This window comes from Choloepus didactylus, chromosome 1, assembly GCF_015220235.1.
Source record: "Choloepus didactylus isolate mChoDid1 chromosome 1, mChoDid1.pri, whole genome shotgun sequence".
Taxonomy (NCBI): domain Eukaryota; kingdom Metazoa; phylum Chordata; class Mammalia; order Pilosa; family Megalonychidae; genus Choloepus; species Choloepus didactylus.
The window spans coordinates 91,609,274-91,630,369 of NC_051307.1; the positions used below are offsets into that span (position 1 = coordinate 91,609,274).

The following is a 21,096-nucleotide window of genomic DNA, read 5'->3' on the forward strand; positions in this document are numbered from 1 at the left end:
TGTTTTTTATTAAATTCAGTTTTATTGAAATACATTCACACACCATACAATCATCCATGTTGTACCTGTATTCTTGTGCACATGTGCATGAGTTTCTCTAAGGTGTAAACTAGGAGCAAAATTGCTAGGTGAGACAATATGTATTTATCTCTTCAACTTTACTGGAAGATGTTAACTATTGTTCAAAATACAGGTACCAAATTTACACTCCCACCAGCGTATATGAGATTTTCTTTTGCTCTATATCTTTGCCAATAATTGATATTATCAGAGTTTTACATTTTTACAGATCTGATAGGTATATAGCTATCTGCTTAGGATTTTAACTTGCATTTCTGTGGTTACTAATGAAGTTGAACACCTTTTCATATCTTTATTGGGCATTTGGATTTTCTCTTTTTTTTTGTCCCTATTCAAGTCCTTTACCCATCTATCTAGTTGGTTGTCTTTCTCATTCATTTTTAGGAATTCTTTGTGTATTCTGGATGTTAGTCCTTTGTGAGTTATAATGATTATAAATATCTATTCTCACTCTGTGCCTAGTCTTTTCACTCTCTTTATTGTGTCTTGATAAATATATAATATGACGTTTAAAACCCAATACATTTGTAAATTGGAGGCGTCCATGGTGTGACATATGTTTAGTATGTTAAAATACAGTTCACCGTTTATTTCTCCAGAGAATAGAGTACCAACATGTAAACTTAGTATATAATCCCTAAGTATACCTCTGTTTTAATGAAAGAATAAGCAGTTGTTGACTAAAAATAGTGTATCTGTCTGTTACATTTGCTTTATACATTGACAAGTAATAGTGTTAAAGCAATGAAATGTGTTAGGAAAAAGGATGATAAATACATTTGGGTTTGGAACTCAGCTGCCTGACAAACAGATCCAAAACCTAGGAAGGAAGTCTTCACATAGCAAAAGTAAACACCTACACTCAAAGGAAAGCCTCTCCAACCTAATTTTATACAAAATTCTTACCATCTTGCATATCAAATTACTTAGCCCACATGAAAATTAGAAGAGAAGAAAGTTATTTCTGTACAGGTATGCTAATAACCACAAGAGCTAAGTTGCTGACAGTGAGGGAGGAAGCGGAAAGGCTATGAAAAGCAAATGCTGACAGAGGAATTAAAATTCCAACAGTTTGGTACCCTTTAGTGATGCTACCAGGAGTTCTACATGAGTCGGCGTGTTCTGAGGGCCCTTGTGTTTTGCACTACTCCATCATCATTATTATTCATGTTGGTATTTGTGATTATCAACAAAGGGGGAAAATGTGTTCAGTGTACTTTGCTTAAGAAGTTGGGGATGTAAAGATATTTATAAAAATAGTTAAAATGAGGTGCAAACATGCTGGTGTTTACCTTTAGTTATCAGAATCCTTGATTATCCAGATAGGCACATTCCCTGAGGGTTCTGGGGAACTGAAGTTATGTTGACTATGGTTTATGCTAGTGGAATGATTTGTAAAGGTTAAACTCAACTTTCCTCAGTCCAAGTGATTGTCTACAGAATACTGGTAACTCACTGCTTTGACATCTTTTGAGCCTCTGTTTAATCCACCCTAGTCAAAGCCACTGTCTTATCATGGCCTATGAAAGAAGCCTCCTAAATGATCTCCATACATTCAGTCTTACCTCCTCCAATCCTTTCTCCACTCTGTAGCCAGTGTGGTTTTCTTAAAATGCAAGCCCTCCACATCATGCTCTGTTTTCAAGCCCTTCAAAAGCGACCCTTTGCTCTAAGTTTAAATAACCAAAATTGTCAACATGTCCTACAAGGTCTGTGTGATCTGGACCTTGCCCACATTTCCAGCCTCCTGGGAGCCACTCTTCCTCTTGTTTACTGCCTTGTAATCTCCCTGGCCTTCCTATAAATGTGTCAGGTGCCTTCCCATCCCTTGTCATTTGTCCATCCCGTTTCCTTTACCTGGAAAATGATTTCTTCCCCCATTTCATAGTCCACACTTTTGCCTTCTCTCCTTTCAGATATCAGCCTATCCTAACCCCCGACAAGGTCTCCTCCTCTAATCTTATCTCTCACAGCAACCCATTTTTTCTTTGTACCTGTCACCATTGATAATTATATACATATTCCTGTGGTTATGTGATTGCCTCCTCTGCCAGATTTTAAGCTCCATGAAGGCAGAGACATGTCTGCTTTGTGCCCCCATTGCATCCCAGCATCTAATAAAGTGATGACTCATGGAAGGTACTCAGTGAATATTTGTTAAATGAATAAAGGAAGAGCAAATAAACACAAGGTAATGGTTTGACCTTGTGAGCAAGAGAGAAATCTAGAAATTAGGACCAAATGTAATGAAGAAAAAAAAGCGTCCTGTTTGGGAAGATCAGAGGTTCTGCATTAGATTTTACTAAATGGTTAGAACTTAGCCAGGAAGCATTGGTGTTGGGAGGAAGGAGGAAGATCATTCCAAATGGATCAAACTATATGAACAGGGTAAGGGAGAAAGGAAAATACTGGAGAAGTTTGGGGCATGGAGAGTAAGTATGCTTGGTTGAGGTTCAAGGTTTGTGAGATGGGTTGTGGGAAATAAGACCGGAATGACTGGTTGGGCACCATTCAGAAGAACTCACACTTTATCTGGATGCACTGAGGGTTTTGGGCATGATGGATACAGAATTACTTTCCTCTTCACTTTGATGTGTCACTGCTCTTTTGTTCTCTCCTTCTTTCCCTGGTCTCAGAGAGTCTAATGTTAACCCATCCACAGTACTCTGAACCTCATCCTTTATATCATCCAGTATATCAATTCAGCACATGTTTCTCTTTCCCTATATATCCCAATGTCTTCCTTCCCCTCAATATTTCCCAATATCTCCTTTTCCCTCCACTATCTCACAGATTACTTCATGCCCCCAATGAGATCAGCACTTGAACTTCTGTTCCTGATTCTTCTTTCTTTAGATCTCCTTTCACCTTGAACAGTAGTTTTTGTTGCTTCAATTCTCACACCCATGACAAAAATGTCAAGACTTCACCCTGAATGAACTTTACTCCTAATGACATCTTCTTATTCATTTAACCATTCATTCAACAAAACTTTTGGGGGTTCCTGCTGCATTCCCCGCACTGTTCCAGATGATGGGGATGCAGCAATAGAATAAAACAGGCTAGTTCTCAGCCTCAAAAGGCTACAGAGGGACCAGAAAACAAACAAATATAAGGCCTATGGTGTCATAATGAGCATTACTACTGCTAGATGTTTCCAAATTGATGCCCTGCTCTTTTTCTCTGTAACCAGTAACCTTCTATCACTTTCCTATTTGGGGCAGGAGCAACATCATTTTCCTAGGTATCTGTGGATCATCTTTAGTATATTCTCTGATAACCATTCTGTTGCCAACTTCTGAGAACTCTTCCCTCGACATATCTTACACAATGGCCAGGCCTCGGTTATCCTTGGCTTGGATTCTTTCAGTCACCTTCTAAAGGTCCTCCCTGCTCTCTGGGCTCTTGCCCCCTGCATTTTCTCTTTTCTACCAACAGCAGATGCATCCCCTAAAACATTTCTTTTAACATCTTACTTGCCTGTTAAAAACCTTCAGTGGCTCATTTTTTGGGGATAAAGTACAGGTCCATCTCCGAAAACATTCACATGGTTTTTCTTCCTACACATGATCCTTTAAAGACCCTTATCTGTCTTCCTTAATATACACTTTAAATTTGCCTACATTCAATGGAAATGAATGCCATTTTTGTAGATCCAAAATAGTTAAATATTGGCAATTTTATATGCTTCAACCTAACTGCTGTTATCAAATAATTTAATTGGTTGTCTGTATGCCTTTCTCCCATGTTATATTATGAGTTCCTTAATGATCATGTATAGGTCTTAATGATGCCCAAATCTTTACTGTCAAGCATCTGACACATAGTAATAATGATAACTGAGTGCACCTCCCCATGTCATGCTTTGCTCCTGCTGCTCCCACCTCCTACATTGCCCACTGACTTTGCCTAATCACATCCAGACCAGCCTTTACTGCCAGCCCAACTCATGCCTCCTTCATGGAGATGCTCACTTCTCTAGCTTGATCTCCACCTTGCCACCCCCACCTCTGAGCGACCTATGCCAATATTGGCAACAACAACAATGAAAATCAAATACTACTCTTTAACATTCAGGGAATCTGTATGTTTTTCTTTATATTTGTGCACATTGGTTAGAATAAAGTGGCACACTTAACAATGAGCTGAAAGATCCACTTCTCCAACCCTGGTCCTCCACCCTGGAATCAACCATATTTACAACTGTCTGTGGCATAACTGCACGTTAATCACTCCTACACTCAACAAAACTGGGACTGAGATCATCGGATACCACCGCCCTGTCCACTCCTTTTCTAATGCCCCATCAACAGTTTACCTCTAAGCCTTCTGTGCCCTCCCTCATCTCTATCCTCTTCCTCAAATAACTTTCCACTGGATCACTGCACTGGTTGCATGTTGCTCAATTTGACTTTTTTTTTTTTAATTAAATTCAGTTTTATTGATCTATATATTCACATACCATACAGTCATCTATGGTGTACAATCAACTTTTCACAGTACCATCATATAGTTATGCACCCATCACCCCAATCTATTTTTGAACATTTTCCTTACACCCAAAAGAATCAGAATCAGAATAAAAAATAAAAGTAAAAAAGAACACCCAAATCTTCCCCCCATCCCACCCCATTTTTCATTTAGTTTCTGTCCTCATTTTTCTACTCATCTATCCATACACTGGATAAAAGGAGTGCAATCCACAAGGTTTTCACAATCACACTGTCACCCCTTGTAAGCTACATTGTTATTCAATCATCTTCAAGAGTCAAGGCTACTAGGTTGGAGTTTGATAGTTTCAGGTATTTACTTCTAGCTATTCCAATACATTAAAACCTAAAAAGTGTTATGTGTATAGCGTGTAAGAATGGCCACCAGAGTGACCTCTCGACTCCATTTGAAATCTCTCAGCCACTGAAACACTCTTTCATTTCATTTCACATCCCCCGTTTGGTCAGGAAGATGTTCTCAATCCCATGATGCCGGGTCCAGATTCGTCCCCAGGAGTCATGTCCTGCGTTGCCAGGGAGATTTACACCCCTGGGAGTCAGGTCGCACGTAGTGGGGAGAGCAGTGAGTTCACCTGCCGAGTTGGCTTAGCTAGAGAGAGAGGGCCACATCTGAGCAACAAAGAAGCATTCGGGGGTAGACTCTTAGGCACAATTATAAGCAGGTGTAGTCTCTCCTTTGCAGTAACAAGCTTCATAAGGGCAAGTCCCAAGATAGAAAGCTCGGCATACCAAGCCATCAGTCCTCAGTGTTTGTGAGAACATCAGCAACAACCGATCAACCTGACTTTTTAATATAATATATGAAGTGTGTCTCTGAGAATTTCAAGAGGAGAAGCACCCCCCCCCCCCCGAACCTCAGTAACATTTTCTGGCACCTAGAGAGCCTCCTGATCAGCAGGCCCCTTTCTTCTGGTCCTTCCCTTCCCCTGCATCCCTAAAGTATATTTTCTGGTGTATGGACCATTCTCTTCACTGGAATAAATAACCTTCCAAATCATAAGCTCCCTTGTGTACCAATCTATACTGTATCACTGTGTTTCCAAAATAATTTGTCTCCTGATAAGCAAGGTTCTGATCTCATAAACAGTGTTGTTGGAATACTTGTTATTAGAATCATTACCAGAGTCCATCTCTCAGCACTTTGTTAGACAGTATCTCCTTCCAGTTTGCTGATAGTTTCCCACAGGTTAGTTTTTGTCTCTGCAACTGAATCATGAGATCCATGAAGACAAAGCTCATGTTTGACTCCCTGTAGCACCTGCAGTGCCCTGAGATAGTTAGACATTCTCAGAAAGTGCTCAAAAAATTGTTGCTTGCATTACATGTTTTGTGTATATATCTTCTGTTTGTGTATATTTATGAATTTGTGTTTCTGAATTTTGTCCATATACTCTCTAAGAAGTTTTCGTCTATGTGGTTTGGGAGGCAAGCCCATGACTTTATAAACTGATGAGTAATGTGCTCTGAAAGCTCCTGGCTATGCTGGCACTGATGACTGGCCTACCTGAGCTGCAGCCTTCGGGTTACTTTTCCTTATCATCTACTTGGTTATCTTCCTTTTACCTAAATATGAAGGGCGCAATTTTCTGTTAAACATTAAAAGGAGATATGTATGTGTGTGTATATATGTGCGCATGGGTATGTATTTGTGCTTATGCATGCATATATGCGTATACATGTATACATATATGTATTATGCATGTATGTTTATATGAAAGAAATACACCAAAATATAAATAGTGCTTATTTCTGGGTGGTGGCTTTTTCCAAATTCTCTAAAATTAGAGATATTACTCTTATTAACAACAAAAAAAATCCTAATAGATGTTATTTTTTAAAGGTCGTAAAAGGACAAGCTTATGAGATGGCTACTGAGGTCTACCCTTGGTGTGAACCAAGGTAGAGGGGACGAGCAGGTCCCTGGTAGGGAACAGGGTGTTCCACTTCTGTGGTCTCAAGATTAGACAGAATAACCAGAGAGGGAATCTGGGCTGACCTGCAGGATGGGGCAAGGGTGGGAGCTGAGGAATCGACAACTTAGTTTTGTTGTAAAGGTCGTGGCCTTTGAACTGTGAAAGGAAAGAAAAGATGTGTGTGCAGGGGCTGGGAGAATGAGTTCAACAGGATTTTTTCCAAAAATTCACTTGTTTAGAGAGTTGTAAATAAGGCTATGAGAATCTTAAAATATACTTTCAAGTTGACAGAAGTTTCACGAAGGTGTAGGCAGTGGGAAAGAAAAAGCAGATGTTTCAAGTTTGTCTCAACCCCCTGTGATTCCAGACAGAGGTTTCCAGAGTTGCTCAGCATGGGGACGCCGGATCCCGGGCTAGGAGGGCGCAGAGAGCATCCTTTAAGGAAACCACTGCCGATGCATGGGCAGCAAAGTTTCCAATACTAGGTTGGCCCATCATTAGGTGAAGACACAGCTCTCCCTGCCCTTCCCCCCCCCCCATGCAGTCTAGGGGCAGTGGGAAAGTTTACTGATAAGATTTCTTGGTGAAGAGGCAGTTCTAACCTTTCTGAACTTGAAAGAAAGAAAGTTACATGAAACAAATATTTTCAAGGATGTTTCTCCCACACTGCCTAGTTTCTCAGTACTCTCAGAGGGTTTGCTGAGGAGAGAAGTTGAAAGAAGAAAAGCAGGGAGATTGGGTGTTGCTCTCTGTGGCTGATTTCTTTTTGCTGGGTGGTGTTCTAGAGGTGAGGAGCTGTCATCATGACATAGCATACCCCCACACCACCTCTGAGGCCTTCCTGCTCATCAGTAAGCTGCTCAACCAACCAGTCCGTGTCAGTAACTTCCTCCCCAAATTAGAGATGAGGAGGTGTGGGGTCAGCGTGACTGGCAAATGCAGACATCTAGATGCCAAAAGAAGACCCTTCAGGCAGAGTAGAGCATGAAAGAACAAATAAGAAAGTCACAAAATCACTCCCTGAAAAGAGCTAACCTGAAATGATATTTCATGGTGTTTATGTCTTTTCATCACTTTTTAATCTTAGTTTTTGATTCTGATGACTATAGCAAGGAAAATTTCCAGTTTGACTCTGGTTGGAAACTTGAGGTAGAGAAAGGCTCCTTTAAACCAGTGAATATGGTATTTGTAGAGTTCCCTGTGTGTAGTGGAAGAACAAATCAGAGCACATCAAGTCCCCACCAAGGATTAAAAAAAAAAAGTCTTCCCCATCTCATAGGAGAGATGCAGTCCTTTCCCTTAGAAGTTCCCAGTGTAATTGGGAAGGCAGAAGGGACACCTGAGAAAAGCACAAAGGATTCCTGCAAGAAATCTATTCAGAGCACAAACAACTGACATTAACAACTGCCTTTCTTACTGAACTCCTAATAAGAGCCTGGCATTTTATCTATACTCTCTCATTTAATCCTCACAACAACCCTTCAAGGTAAGTATCATTACCTCATTTAGCAGATGAGGAAAATATCATTCAGAGAGGTTAAATAATTTGCCCAAGGCCATACAACTAGAGAGTGTCAACACTGAGATTCAAACTCAGGTTTTTCTGAAGTCCACTCTGCACACTGCCTTCCCCTGGCCAAATCCAGTAAAGAAAGTGATTAGATGATTCAGGCAACAACACACAAAGTGACATTTTGGCCCACATTGTGTAAATGCTCTCTCTCCCTCCTGAGCAACTAAATTAAAACACACTTGAATTTAAAAACCATGCATGTTCCATGTTCCATGTATTGCATGTGTCAATCTCTTATGTCCTCTGTGCCTAGGGGAGTGTGGCATGAGCCAGGAATTTATAGGAGGCTGTTTATCATGTCTTAGCCATGGGAGTCATCATTCAGATTCATCCCTACCTCAGTGTTCCCTAATTTATCAGACAGAAACATTGAAAATATAAATATGCATTAAAAAGTGTAAAATAGCTGCCTCAAATACTTAGTGGAACACAAAAAGGGTATAAGTCTATAATAGAGTAAATATTTTCCCCATTTGTTACTATTTTTATACTGTAGGATACCCAATGATGTCTCTTGTGTACCCAATGACTGCAGAACATCTTTCTATAGCTCAAAAAGCTCATAAAATGAGTGTCCAGAATTAAAACAGAGCTGACAGTGTATTAAATAAATAAGTAAAGGGAAGGGGTCTGTATCCAGATGGAGGGGAAGATGAGGGAAATCTCAACATAACCAAAAAAAGAAAAGAAAAAGGAAGCTGAAATGGCTGGTTAATGAAAATCACTACAAAGTGATTTTTGCCCCTCATCAAAAATGCCAACGACCCAGTGCTTCTGGACAGTGTAGCTGCTAGATGTGAAAATGCAGCTGAATGCAGCAGAACTCAGGTTTTCTGGCCATGAAGTGGTTGAGACATAGAAAACACCTCTAAGTGAAGGATTCCAAGCCAGGTGACCTTAGAAGTACCAGGCAAATATTTTTAAAAACTGCTTCCCAGGCCCTTCACTGGACACTGAGTTAGAAAGCCAGAGGGATAAGGTGATTGGATAAGGAATGTATATGTGAATTTCAAGTTGAAAACTATTTTTTAAATAGTAGAGATCATTAGCATTTCAAAAACAATTTAGTGGCATGCATTTTTCACACTTCAGCTTAAACTTTTCTGGCTAGTCCATAGGCCAGATTTTTTAAAAAAATCGTCTCAGCGAGGTCATGAATGGCTGTCATTTTCAAGCTGACCGCTATGCATGCTGTTAAACTATACGTTTAAGGTACCAACAGAGCTATATAAAATAATTGCTTCCTGTATAAACATGGTACACATTTTCCCAGGGTTTTAGGAAACAAGTGTTCAGTTTTCCCAGGCAGGAGTATTCCTTAGGTTCCTCACAAATCAAATCTTCATCAGACAGATTTGCAAATGCATAGGGATAGTCACAAATGAGGTTTGAAAAGGAATAAGAAATTTTTTGTAAAACCCAATGAATTAAAAAAAAAAAAATCAGTAATGATCCCGATCACTTCGTTAGGTGCTTGGCGATAAGGTAGATCCTTGAAGTACGGGAGGGATGCTTTCCAAGACCTTTGGGATCCACAAGCTGAGAAATATGCAAACATCCCTTAGCAGATGGATTCTTCTTTACAAGAGGCAGTATAGCACAGAGGGTAAGGAAGCTTTGGTGTCTGACAAACCTTGGTTCAGACCCCACCCACTCTACTTGCTGGTTATGTGATCCTGAACAGGACCTCCCAGGGCTTCAGTCTGCAAGATGAGGGTAATGGTATTACCTACCCCATAAAATTGGGGTGCAGATTGTGGAAACGAGGCACATCAAACACTCATCACTCTGCCTGACACATGGTAAACAATTGATGTTTAGCTAACTATAATCATAATTACCATATAAATAGTTTTAATGTATTACCCCTTCAAAATTTCAATGATCATATAAAGAGCAGAATGTCATATTCAGCATTTATAAAACTATTAAGTTCTGCCACTAAAATAAGGCCTATAAACCTTACAGCACATTATAAACCAAACTGGTAATGACAGTGAATTATGATGCATGGAACTAGCTAAGCTAATCAAAACAGCTGATGCCACTCACCTGTTAATGTGACATTATGCAAAGAAAAATATGATTCAAACTTCTAGAGCAACGTTTGCCCTGTAAAAGTGAGTTCAGTGCCCACACCAGTGCCTTCACCATGCGCTAGTTCACAAATGCGTGTGTGCAGCCCCTGGCTTTCTCCAGCATCTTATCTTCCTTCTGAGTCCTGAGTTTCCCGTACCTTCCTCGCAGCTTGAGGTAACTGCCATCTCAATTTAATGCATAATCGTTTTCTCTGGCTTAGTGAGCAGTTTTGCCAGACTGGAGTTCTCTTTCATTAAGAACTTCAGGTTGTTTTTCTCATTTCTACACAGCAAGTATGATGGAGCCTTTTACATCATAGAGCTGAGCCAAAGCCAAATGTGTGATCATGCTCTAATTTATCCTGAACTTTTCTCTTGGCTAAGAGCCATTGCTTTTTAGAATATTTCACTTCCTAGAGGCACTAGAGGTTGACTTTTTGAGGGGCCATTTTTCTTAAAGAAAAAGTGGTTTCATTACATCAGATGCCCCGGGAGAGAGAGTATAAGCCACCCCGGAATATGGAAGTTGCATCTCCAGCATGGCTCACCCATTCACTCACTCTCTCAGGCAGTAATCCACTCCCTCAGCCAGCCTTGCAGCCTGCATGAATCAAGCTCATGCCTTAGAAAAATTACAGATTACCTCATCATGGACCCCAACGCTAACAATCACTAATTTTAAACCCATTATTACTGTCATCGATCTACATAAGTGGGTAAACTTTTCTTGGTTTTCTTCAACCAATTGAATGGTATAGCAAGACTTGGTGGTGGGTGTAGGACCTGAGAAGTTTTAAACAAGAAAACAAACAAAATGTGGGGTATGAAGTAAACACCAATGTTCACTGCCACTAGGACCTCAGATTTAATGCATCTGTTTATATTATCCCTGGCTCTTCTCCTGCTTATATGCCTGGGATATTGGGAAGCTTCTTCAGGACTGGGCTAGAGGGAATTAATGAGAGGAAAACCGTTACGGATTTGAGCTCTAACAAATTAGCAAAGTTGGTCCATCAGTGATCCTCATCTGGTTCCCTGGACTTGGTTGGCTGCTTCTGAACAGGCAGAGGGATACCCTATACCATGCTCTCTGCTTTCTCCTAGCCTCTTCTTAAAAAAAAAAAACAAAAACGTTGTTTATTTGCCAGGTTGCTCTCTGTGCCTTGGGTTACTAGAAATACAATAGGTTGCGCTGATGATTTAACTCTGTTTTCTATAAAGGGCTATAGGATCTCATGCAGTTTTGCAAAGTCATATGCAAATCACAGAGCCCCGGCCCTTTTCTTAACAGGATGGCAACCTTGCTCCTCGGTGGCACCTGGGACCTGGAGATCCTTTCTCCACTTACGTTTAGCGCGCAGCCTGGGACTTGTCCCTGCAGCTCACCGGGTTAGCCGTGCCGCCGTTGGGACCTCCCACCTGGACTCCCATCACCCACCTCTCTTGAGACTGCTCTGGCAGGGCTGGTGTGGGGTGCAGCCTTTGCTCAGAGGGTAACCTGTTCCAAGCAAACTCTGCTCACCTGAGCCATGGGCTCACCCCTCGGGGCTCCCTGTTTCTCTTCTGGTGTAAATCGAGGTTGCTGAGATTCTCTCCACAGTCTAAAATGGTGGGGCAGTAGGGACCTGTGAGAGGCCCCATGGCCCAATGCACTTTCCCCAGCTCCCAATTTGAACACCAGGTTCCCAAGCCATCACTGACCTAGAGGTCTGCACCGTGAGTAGACAGGTTAATTAGAGGGATGCACCTTTCTCTGGAGTTTTTCTTCACATTGAATGAACATTTCTATTGTCAGTGGCCCCAATTCTGGAAAAATACATCAATCTAATCTAGCCTGCTTCCCCCACATCATGAGGAAGAGGGAGGAAAAAGGAAGGGTGCTTTATGGTAGAGCAGATGAGGGTTCTCCAAACATTGCCAGCAACTGCTTCCCCCAACAAATTTTCTACTTGCTTCAATCCACCCAGGTTTTGTCGTGTTTTTCTAGCTTCTCCTTATCCTCACTCCCTCCTGAGGTCTCTGGGTTCAAAGATCACCCCTCTCCCCAGCTTCCATTTGCTTCCAAATCATCATATGTGGGATGGATGGGAGGGAAGAGGGGGAAAATATAGATAAAGCAGGACTGGACATGTTGATAATTATTGAAACTAGGTGATGGGTACACAGGCATTCATTATATCATTCCCTCAACTTTTATATATGTTTGAAATTTTTCATAATAAAAGTTAAAAATAAAAAAAGCCCTCCAGCTTCCAAGACACTCAAGAGAGAGGCCCAGCCCCCAACACAGAGCTTCACGGAAACCCCACACCAAGGAAAAGAGGCAGAGATGACTCCTTTTCATATATGAATTCATTTTCTAACTTTTTTTTAAGACCCACTGCTTTATTTTTAATAAACCAAGGCTAATTTCTAAGAGGTCCCAAGGTTGGGCTTACTTCCCTGTCTGGGTTATGGGGGAGGGGGCAAGGGGTTCCTTCAAATTCTGAAAGTTTACACTTCCATGTATCTCACAATCTTATTGTGAGGGTGGGACTTGTTCAGTGTTCTGAACTTTGCAGAGGAAACTGGCTCTCAATGCAAAGTATCATTCTCTGGAATTGCACCTGGCTCAGGAAAGGACTATCTTTGTACTTGAATATAAATACAATGGAAAACCTTAATACGGGCATTTGCATGACTAAGAATTGCTGCTGTCTTTTTTCCATATGTCACTTTCTTGAATGTGTTCTAATAAAATGATTCTAAAGCAGGCTGTTGATATACAGTGATTTATAAATATTTCCTGTTGAGTACTGAGGCCCTGAGACTCTGCCCCATACCCACTTTCAGGAAAGATCTGGCTGGCTGGGGGCAGATGTGAGGAGCGTGCGTCCAGCGTGATGGCGGCACCACTGCGAGTGCAGTCACTAATGAGTCATGTCCACCGTGGCGATCGTGTCTTCCGGTTGCCTAGCTGCAGAATTTGTTTTCCAGAATGAAGATGACCAAGTGGAGTGGATGAGTGTGGTGAGGGAAGGCAGAGGAGAGTGGGAGGGACAGGAGAGTCATTCATTCCACCACGGTGGGAATGAGGGGGCCAGGTCGAGAAAGACGCAAAGGCAGCGAAAAGAGGTGGGCAAAGTTCAGACTGTTCAAGGATAGGTCTCAGCATGTTCAAGTCATCATCAACTATTAAATTTCATTTACAAAATTGTACCTTTGGATATCAAACCATAGCAAGTTGCAAATTCAAAGTCTCATTAGGGAAACTGTAAACAAAAGGGGAAAAATATCTCTCAAAAGGTAGATATTTTGAAAAACACTTTTTACCCAATCTATCTATCCCCCTTCCACTGAGACTGGCTGGAAAAATCCCATGAGCTAGTAACGAACCAGTTCTTTGGGAAAAGGAGAGGCATTTGCTAAAAACCTCATGGCTTAAAGACTTCCTAAGGGAAAGGGAAGGCAGAACCAGGAAAGGAGGGTACATTTACTGAGCAGCTTTCTTACACAGATACTGGAAGACACTTGGTAGTGAATCTTCGCAGCCATCTTGACAGGCAGGCAGTACGGGCTTCATTTTCCAGATGAAGAGGCTGAAGCTAAGATGAGTTAAATAATTGTACAAAGACACGCAGCTAGAAAATAGTAGAGCTGTGGTTCAAATTCAAGTCTCTCTGATCCCCAAACCTGTGCTGTTCTTAAACCACTGGGCTGGTGCCTCGCGTGCCCAGCCTGCCCCCACCCCATGGTCGTTCACTTGAGTGAACAGTGCGGCTTATGTATGTTCTGTGGGTGAGACCAGTGTCCTGCTCTTCCCGTGTGCGAATGGAGCCCCTACCAGGTGCTTTGCCACCCACACATCCATGTAACTGTGACTTGGTTGGGTAGACTCATAGGGATCCGTTTACTCCGCAAATATTTGTCAGGCGCCTCCAATGTGCTGGGCGTTGTGAACGACGTGCCAGGGATACAATGGTGAACAAATATGGACTCAGTCCCTGTTTTCATGGAGTTCACTACCCAATAGAGGAAACAAACATTAATCAAATAAAACAAATAGATATATAATTAAAACTGGAAGGACCTTAGAGATCATTGTGATCAACAGATGAAGCAAACCCAGAAATACTAAGCCGTTTGCCTGAGACCGCATAGCAAGTTAGGGGCAGAGTGAAGGCTAGAACCCAGAACTCCTGGTTTTTATTCTTAGGCTACTTTTTCCCCTACTGTGTCAACTATGCTATTGCATATTCATAGATGGCCCTGCTAACTTCACCCAGCCATCAAAGCATCATCAATCAGTGCACTATTTCCATTCCTACGAAAAACCAGTGCTTACACTTTGCAATTATAGTCAAATGGTATACTGAACTAAATCCCTGAGGACAGCATTTGTCAAAGTCTTGTTTGCAGATTTATTTCAGAGCCAAAAGCAGGATCAGAAGGAAGCAAAACTCCCATGCAAAAGTCACTGCCTAATAAGGATTCTTACAAGTGTTTCAGTGTTTTGATCTAACCCCAATGTTTTTTTCATCACCGAGGTTCAGCAGTTGCTCATTCATTAATTCAATCAATGTTTATAAAGTGCCTATGAAGTGCCAGGCACAGTTCTCAAAGCTGGGGATACAGCAGTGAACACAACAGACTTCCCTCATGGGGCATACATTCTAGTGCAAAGAGGCAGACAATAGACAAATCATAAATAACAAAACAGATCAGAAGGTTATGAAAAATATAGAAAGGGACAGCAGGAGTGCCAGAGGTGGGGATGCATCTTTTAAGTAGGGAGGTCTGGAAAATGACCTTGCTGAGAAGATGACATGCTAATCATAAACATATTTCCCCTTTTAAAGTGTGACAGTTTTTAACATGATGCATTGGGCCCAGCTATAAATAGCCAGCTCTGTAGTGTGATTTGGAAAATCCTTTAAGTCTTCCCCTACCTTCTTCAGAAAAATAAAGGTTTCTCAGTGGCAAGCTTTCACTTTTCTCCTTTGGGCTTAAGCAGTGGTTCTCAAAGTTGAGTGTGCACCAGAATCACTTGGAGACCTTGTTAAAATGCAGAAGACTGGAACCCACCCCTGAGTTTGCTATTCAATAGGTTTAGGGTAGACCTGAGAATTTGATTTCTAACAAGTTCCCTGGTAATGCTGATGCTGCTGGTCCAGGGACCACACTTTGAGAACCACTAAGTTAAACTCTTACAATTGGAAGTTCCCTGTTAAAATGAAACTATTACATGAGAAAGGATATATCCTTTCATTAGGACCAATGGACCTTACCAAAATAGCCATCCTTGAAGAGCAGTCTTAAGAAATGGGATTTTTTTTTTCTTTTTTAAACTGAGGTAGGTTTCAGAAGCCACAGCACAAGGCCCCATGTGTTAAGGGGTTAGAGTGAGGAACCGATCCTGAAGAGGAGTTGCCAACAATATTTCATGGTTTGTCTATCAGTGCTTTGCATTTTCATAGGATTTTACTCTTTTTCAAGCCCTTTACCCAGTACTCTTTTTTGACACAGTAAACCTGTTAAAATAGACAGAAGGGGGCCATTATTACATTTCAGAGATAAAATTGAAACACAGAGATTATGTGGCCTCTCTTGGTTCATCAAGGAGTGGAACCCAAGTTGCCTTATTCCTAGCCCAGCATTCTTTCTCCATTAATGCCTTTCTCCTGGGCATCTACTCCTAAGTCATTAAAATTCAGAACATTTGGTTGCTCTTTGCTATTTGTTATACTCAAAAGCCCATTTGCTGCAAATGGATTATCCATGTGGGTGGTTAAGTGTGGCAGATATTAGATCCTGCATAAGTTTCCTCTGCCATAAATACATTTCTCTTCTACTACAGTGAAAACACAAACTCATTTTAATATCGCCTAAGCTAGAACTAATCATTATGAAAGCAAACCGGCTAGGGGAAAAGCATGCATTATGCTTTCCAAAGACAAACAGAAATGATAATTTGATTAGATGTTACCATTGCTTCCATTCCATTAGTAGAGATAATCGAAAGTTTTCTGTATCACTAAAGCACACAGCAAAACGAGAGTGGATTTTGTTAAATTTGATGGCTACTGAATCACATCCTCATGTATTCAGATATAACTCCCAAAATCCTGGAAATGAAAAACAAAATCCTCTTTTCTGGTACCTGCACCTCTGCTCATTTTCTCCACTCCCACACTGATTCCTCATGGTTAGAATGTGATGTCTTCCATCGATTCTCATGGATGGGGAACCTGTAGGTCACATGGCGCTGTCTCCCTTCAGCTTCCACACTGTGTTTGACCATCTGGGAGCTTATGGGCTTTAATCTTCTCTCATTTGTCACCCAATCCGTTGGTATTCTGACATCTCCATCCTCCTCTACTGCCATTAGGAGCACTCACTTATTTAATAAACATTTATTAAGCACTCCCTATGTATCAGACACTGAAATAGGCACTGAACAATGAGTTAGAAACATGGCATGTAATAGAATCACTACCTAAATTACATGGAATAATCAGCATTCAAGTATATTCCAGATGTGGATTATAATCCCATGTGGGCTTCTCCCCATCTTCCTTCTCTACACTCAGTGTATGCTCAAAGAAAGCTGACTGATGAATTATTTTAGTTTCAACACAAAATGGGCACCACTAGGAAGAAAATATCTCTGGGGAGAAGGAGGGTAGGGTGGGGAAGAGCACTAGTCTGTGGTTCTGAGCACACACTGAGATATGTATCAGCAGCCCAAAAAGCCCAAAAGCATGGTACCATGTAGCAGGATAGGATCTAATATATGCTATAGGTAGTCTACATGTGGACCATGGCAAGTTAAATATATATGGGTTATAAGGTTTGGATAATTAGATTTTCTGTGTTGATGAAAGGCCAGGTATGAATGTGATTTTTTGCTGAGCTTTAGAATCCAAAGTGTGCTGTGAAAATGACTGTTCCTTAAAAAAAAAAGAAAAGAAAAGAAAATTCATGCCCATTACAAAACAGGGACTGAGAAAATAAGAAAACAGATTGGGGATAGGGGAATGAGGGAGATACAGAGAGCTCAATTAGCTGCATTAGTATTAAAGAATCCATGAGAAGAAGAGATTCAGACTATAATTCAATGATGAGTGTGTGTGTGTGTGTGTGTGTGTATGCATGTGTATGCATATGTATGCATTAGTATATATGCACAGGAAATGTGTTGAAGGCTAGTAATAGGGATTTCAGGAGGATACTCCAAGCACCCTTCAAATAAATTACAAATTCGTCATCCAGAAAGGGAGACACATTTAGAAAACCAAGCATGCATTCAGGAATTAATGATAAATTCTGTGACCAAATGGCTCTAAGAAGACAGCTGCTCACCTTCCTCATATTTAGATTGAGGTACCCAAATGTGTATCAGCTTTCACTCCCTTGTCAACATAAAGGAGCTATTCAGGCTCTGACACCGCTCTTCTTTAGCTTGGGTTTGTGAGTCGTGGAACCCCAAGTCAGGGCTTGGGACTGATTCTCAGATCTGTCCATTGAACCCTATCTCTGCCAGCTCTGCAAGCCTGTCCTGACCCTGGATGGAGTTTTCCCAGCATGGGTGCTATATCCAGGCTTACCAATGACCATCAAGGGTGCTGATGACATATTGATACAATCAGGCCTACCAAAGGTGGATGTGGTCATGGATAGTGGTAGCTGCCTTTGAATTTCTACACATCTGCCTTTGAATTTCTGAGATGGTGGAGTAAGAACTGTAATTCTTTTGCAAGAATGTCCAGGGTTTTAATGGGCCTTGTACCTAAGCATAATTTGGAGTTTTTAGATTTGACTGCTGAGTTCTGCTGGGTGGCTGTTGTGGCACACAGCAGGGTGGAGAGAAGTAACTGGGTGAGGTTGTGGACTTATACATATTCATTGGTGTGGCAGAACTCTGAGAGTGACCCCTAAATATAACACTATAGGTGTTGCTCTGGCATCTCATAGGGTCATGAGAACTTCCCTGGGCATCGTGGCTCTGAAAGGAGTAAGTTGGCAATAAATTTAAGTTCCTCCAAAATGGGCTATAAGTTATCAATGGAAATAGGAGGCTTTGGATTTCCCAGACTTATCCTCCATTCTTATTTGGTATTGAAGATGCTGACGTATTGCTTTATTTTTTTTTGTATTTCTGGGACTATCTAACCAACAAACTTGTTGGAGAGCCATATGTATAGGCCACAAAGCCAGGGCATCACAAATGGTCTAAAGAGTCTGTCCACCCTGCAGGCCACTTAAGCAGAGTCAGGGATGGAATAGGCCATTAAAGAAGGAGGCCCTTGCAGGGTCTGATTAATTGGTTGGTGTTGTGGAATAAAAGTGGTAACTTTTCATCTTAATGGCATAGAAGGTTGTTTTAGGGCCAGGCAGGTGCACAGCCTTCTAGAAAAGTCCATCAACCTAGCATTCTGACTCCCAAGGAATTAAATGATCCAGAGAGTAAAGTGAGAAGGTGATTAACTTACTGAGTCTAATGGTGTTGTGAAGGTGATTGCTTAGACCATCATCACTTGCCAGTTTCCCAACATGACCCAGACTTCAAATTTGATTATAATAGTCAGAAATCTGGCTAACTGATTTCTCCTGGATTGAATGTCTCATAAAAGAATGCATAAGTGGAGGGGGTGAGATAAGATAGTACCAACAGTCACATTAGACACACTGGTCTCTTTGGTAATATTTGAGATGGAGGAGGGGGTGTCAAGGATTAAAATAATGTCATGATTTGGGTTCTGGAGGGGCCGCTCAACTGTCAGAGACTGTGGGACTGGCTAACATATCCTCGAGTTCGATGAGAAGATCGTTTGTCAACAAAAACAAGAGATTGAGTGTTGCTAATAATTAGTGAATCTCATTGTTCATTCATTCATACATTCACTAACTCACTCAACAAATATATATTGAGTATCTACTGTGTGCCAGGCACTATTTTAGACAGTGAAAAAAAAACAGAAAAGTATTTATGCTCTCATGGAACTTACATTCTGGTAGGAATACAGACAAATAAATAAGTAAAATATATAAAATGTCATGTTGATACATGATATGTAGAAAAATATAGCAGCAAGAGGATGCAGGGAATGCAGGGATTAAGGGAGGGGATGAGGAGAGTTCCTGAGTTCTGGTAACTGATGTAATCAGGGATAAAGGTATAATGAAATTAGTCCAGATGGTCCCAGGGCAGGTAGAGGTAATGAGGCTGTGAGTGTTGGAAGAGAAGGAGTGGTGAGAATTTTTCTAAGAGTACACACAAGGTTTTTGGAATCTCTCTTCATTTCTCCCAAAAGAAGCAAGGAGACTGGAAGAGGGGTGGTCTTATATAGGAACAGGTAGGAGCTCCCAGATAAGATGCTCTAAATCCTGAAGATTGTCTGCCATAGCTGTACAGAAAAATTAGTATTAAATGGTGTTGTTTACCCAGAAGAGAGCTGCATGGGAAAAGTTAATTCCGTCTCACATCTTGACCCAGGAGCCAAATGGTGTACTTGCAAACAAAATCACATTCTCCATGTAGCTGTGAGAAGCCAAATGTGGTATTTGGTTATTTTCTACTTTCTTGGATCAACACCCATGTTCAGCAGGGGATTCTAACTATACCTGCTAAGAGTTTAACCATCTTTTGGCCTGTCCTGATAAACATTTAATTTTGCGCATGACACAGACATCATTTATAGGATGCAAAGACTTTTGAACCTACATGGACATCATTGGCTGGATGAAAACCCAGTAGAGTTCAGAGGATCTATATCAAATCACACTAATAACTGGATCTGGCCATTGCTGCAGAAAGTAAGCTCCATGAGGTGAGGGTAAGAATTCTTGTCTGCTTTTTTCGCTGCCATATACCCAACATCTACACTCATACCTGACACATAATAGGTACTCCAAGCACAATTTCATAGTAGTAGAAGTTCAATATATGTGCATACATTGCATATACACAAACATACATTTATATACATGCATTATGTGTGTGTTTGTGTGTATATATATGTGTATGTGTGTATATATATGTGTGTATGTGTATATATGTATATACACTGTATAAACAGTATGTAGAGCAAATGCAGAAATGCAGAGAGATATATTCTCCACTCTTAGTGCAACCAGTTTGGTAGGTGAGTTCCTCCATTGCATCTCTGGGTAGTAGAAAGGAGTTCAGCAGAATAGTGTACTTGGCAAAACAAGGAGCATGCTGCTTGAGTTCCAGATAAAGCAAGAGTAAAAGACATGTTTGGTGCATGACATTACAAGCAAAGTTAAAAGTCTGGATTGAGGGCCAGGATTGGTAAGCAAGGAGAGCAATTTAAAACCTAGAAAAGGAGCTCCAAGGCTGTAGGCAGAGTAGCAAATGGACAGCGGATGCCAGGGTGCACAGCGGGTGTGGGAAACTGCACTGTGGTTTGGTTACTGATAATTCAAAGAATTCTAATAAATGCCTACTTTTCTCTCAGTACAATTTTGTATTGTATTTTCCACCCATGAGTTTTTAAATGTACCACTTTGGCTTCTGGGGTACTGTAGATCATTTTTAATTGAGAATGGCAATTAGGAAGATTGCAAAAGGCAAAGCACCAAGGGCTAGGAGCAATAAACTAGAGAATAAGCCTAACAGAGCACGTGTCAAAAAAATTAAACAATACTTTTGAGAAGTCAAATTTGAAAAATGTCTCACATTTTGTTTTCTTCACTAAGAAGGACTAAACTTCCAAAGACAGTGTTGATTGAAAATGCACTTCTCCTCTCAGCCCTGCTCTGCCCCCATGCTCATAATTCTCATTAAGCATTCCTGAAGATCCAAGAAATGAAAATGTGAGAAGTGATCCATCTGTTTGAGTTAGCCCCAGAGAGGGTCAACAGTGTATGCTAATGCCAATTCCCAGATAGCAAGTGAAGCTGGCCTTTGGCCTCATTTTATTGAGCCTAAGGATTGT

The 21,096-nt window shown here is 41.0% G+C and overlaps 1 protein-coding gene across 19 annotated transcripts in view; it reads left to right on the forward strand.

Annotated features, from left to right (window-relative positions):
- KALRN (kalirin RhoGEF kinase) overlaps positions 1–21,096 on the forward strand; it is a 749,960-nt gene that overhangs the window by 508,791 nt on the left and 220,073 nt on the right. For 6 of the 19 annotated variants that reach the window (XM_037837232.1, XM_037837247.1, XM_037837264.1 and 3 more), the window contains exon 34: positions 11,448–12,864. The exons of the other annotated variants lie outside the window; for them this stretch is intronic. In XM_037837232.1, coding sequence (XP_037693160.1) covers positions 11,448–11,510 — 63 coding nt within the window. In that variant the 3' untranslated portion in view covers positions 11,511–12,864. Of the gene's footprint in view, positions 1–11,447; positions 12,865–21,096 lie in introns of those variants that run through there. 19 annotated transcript variants of the gene reach the window in all.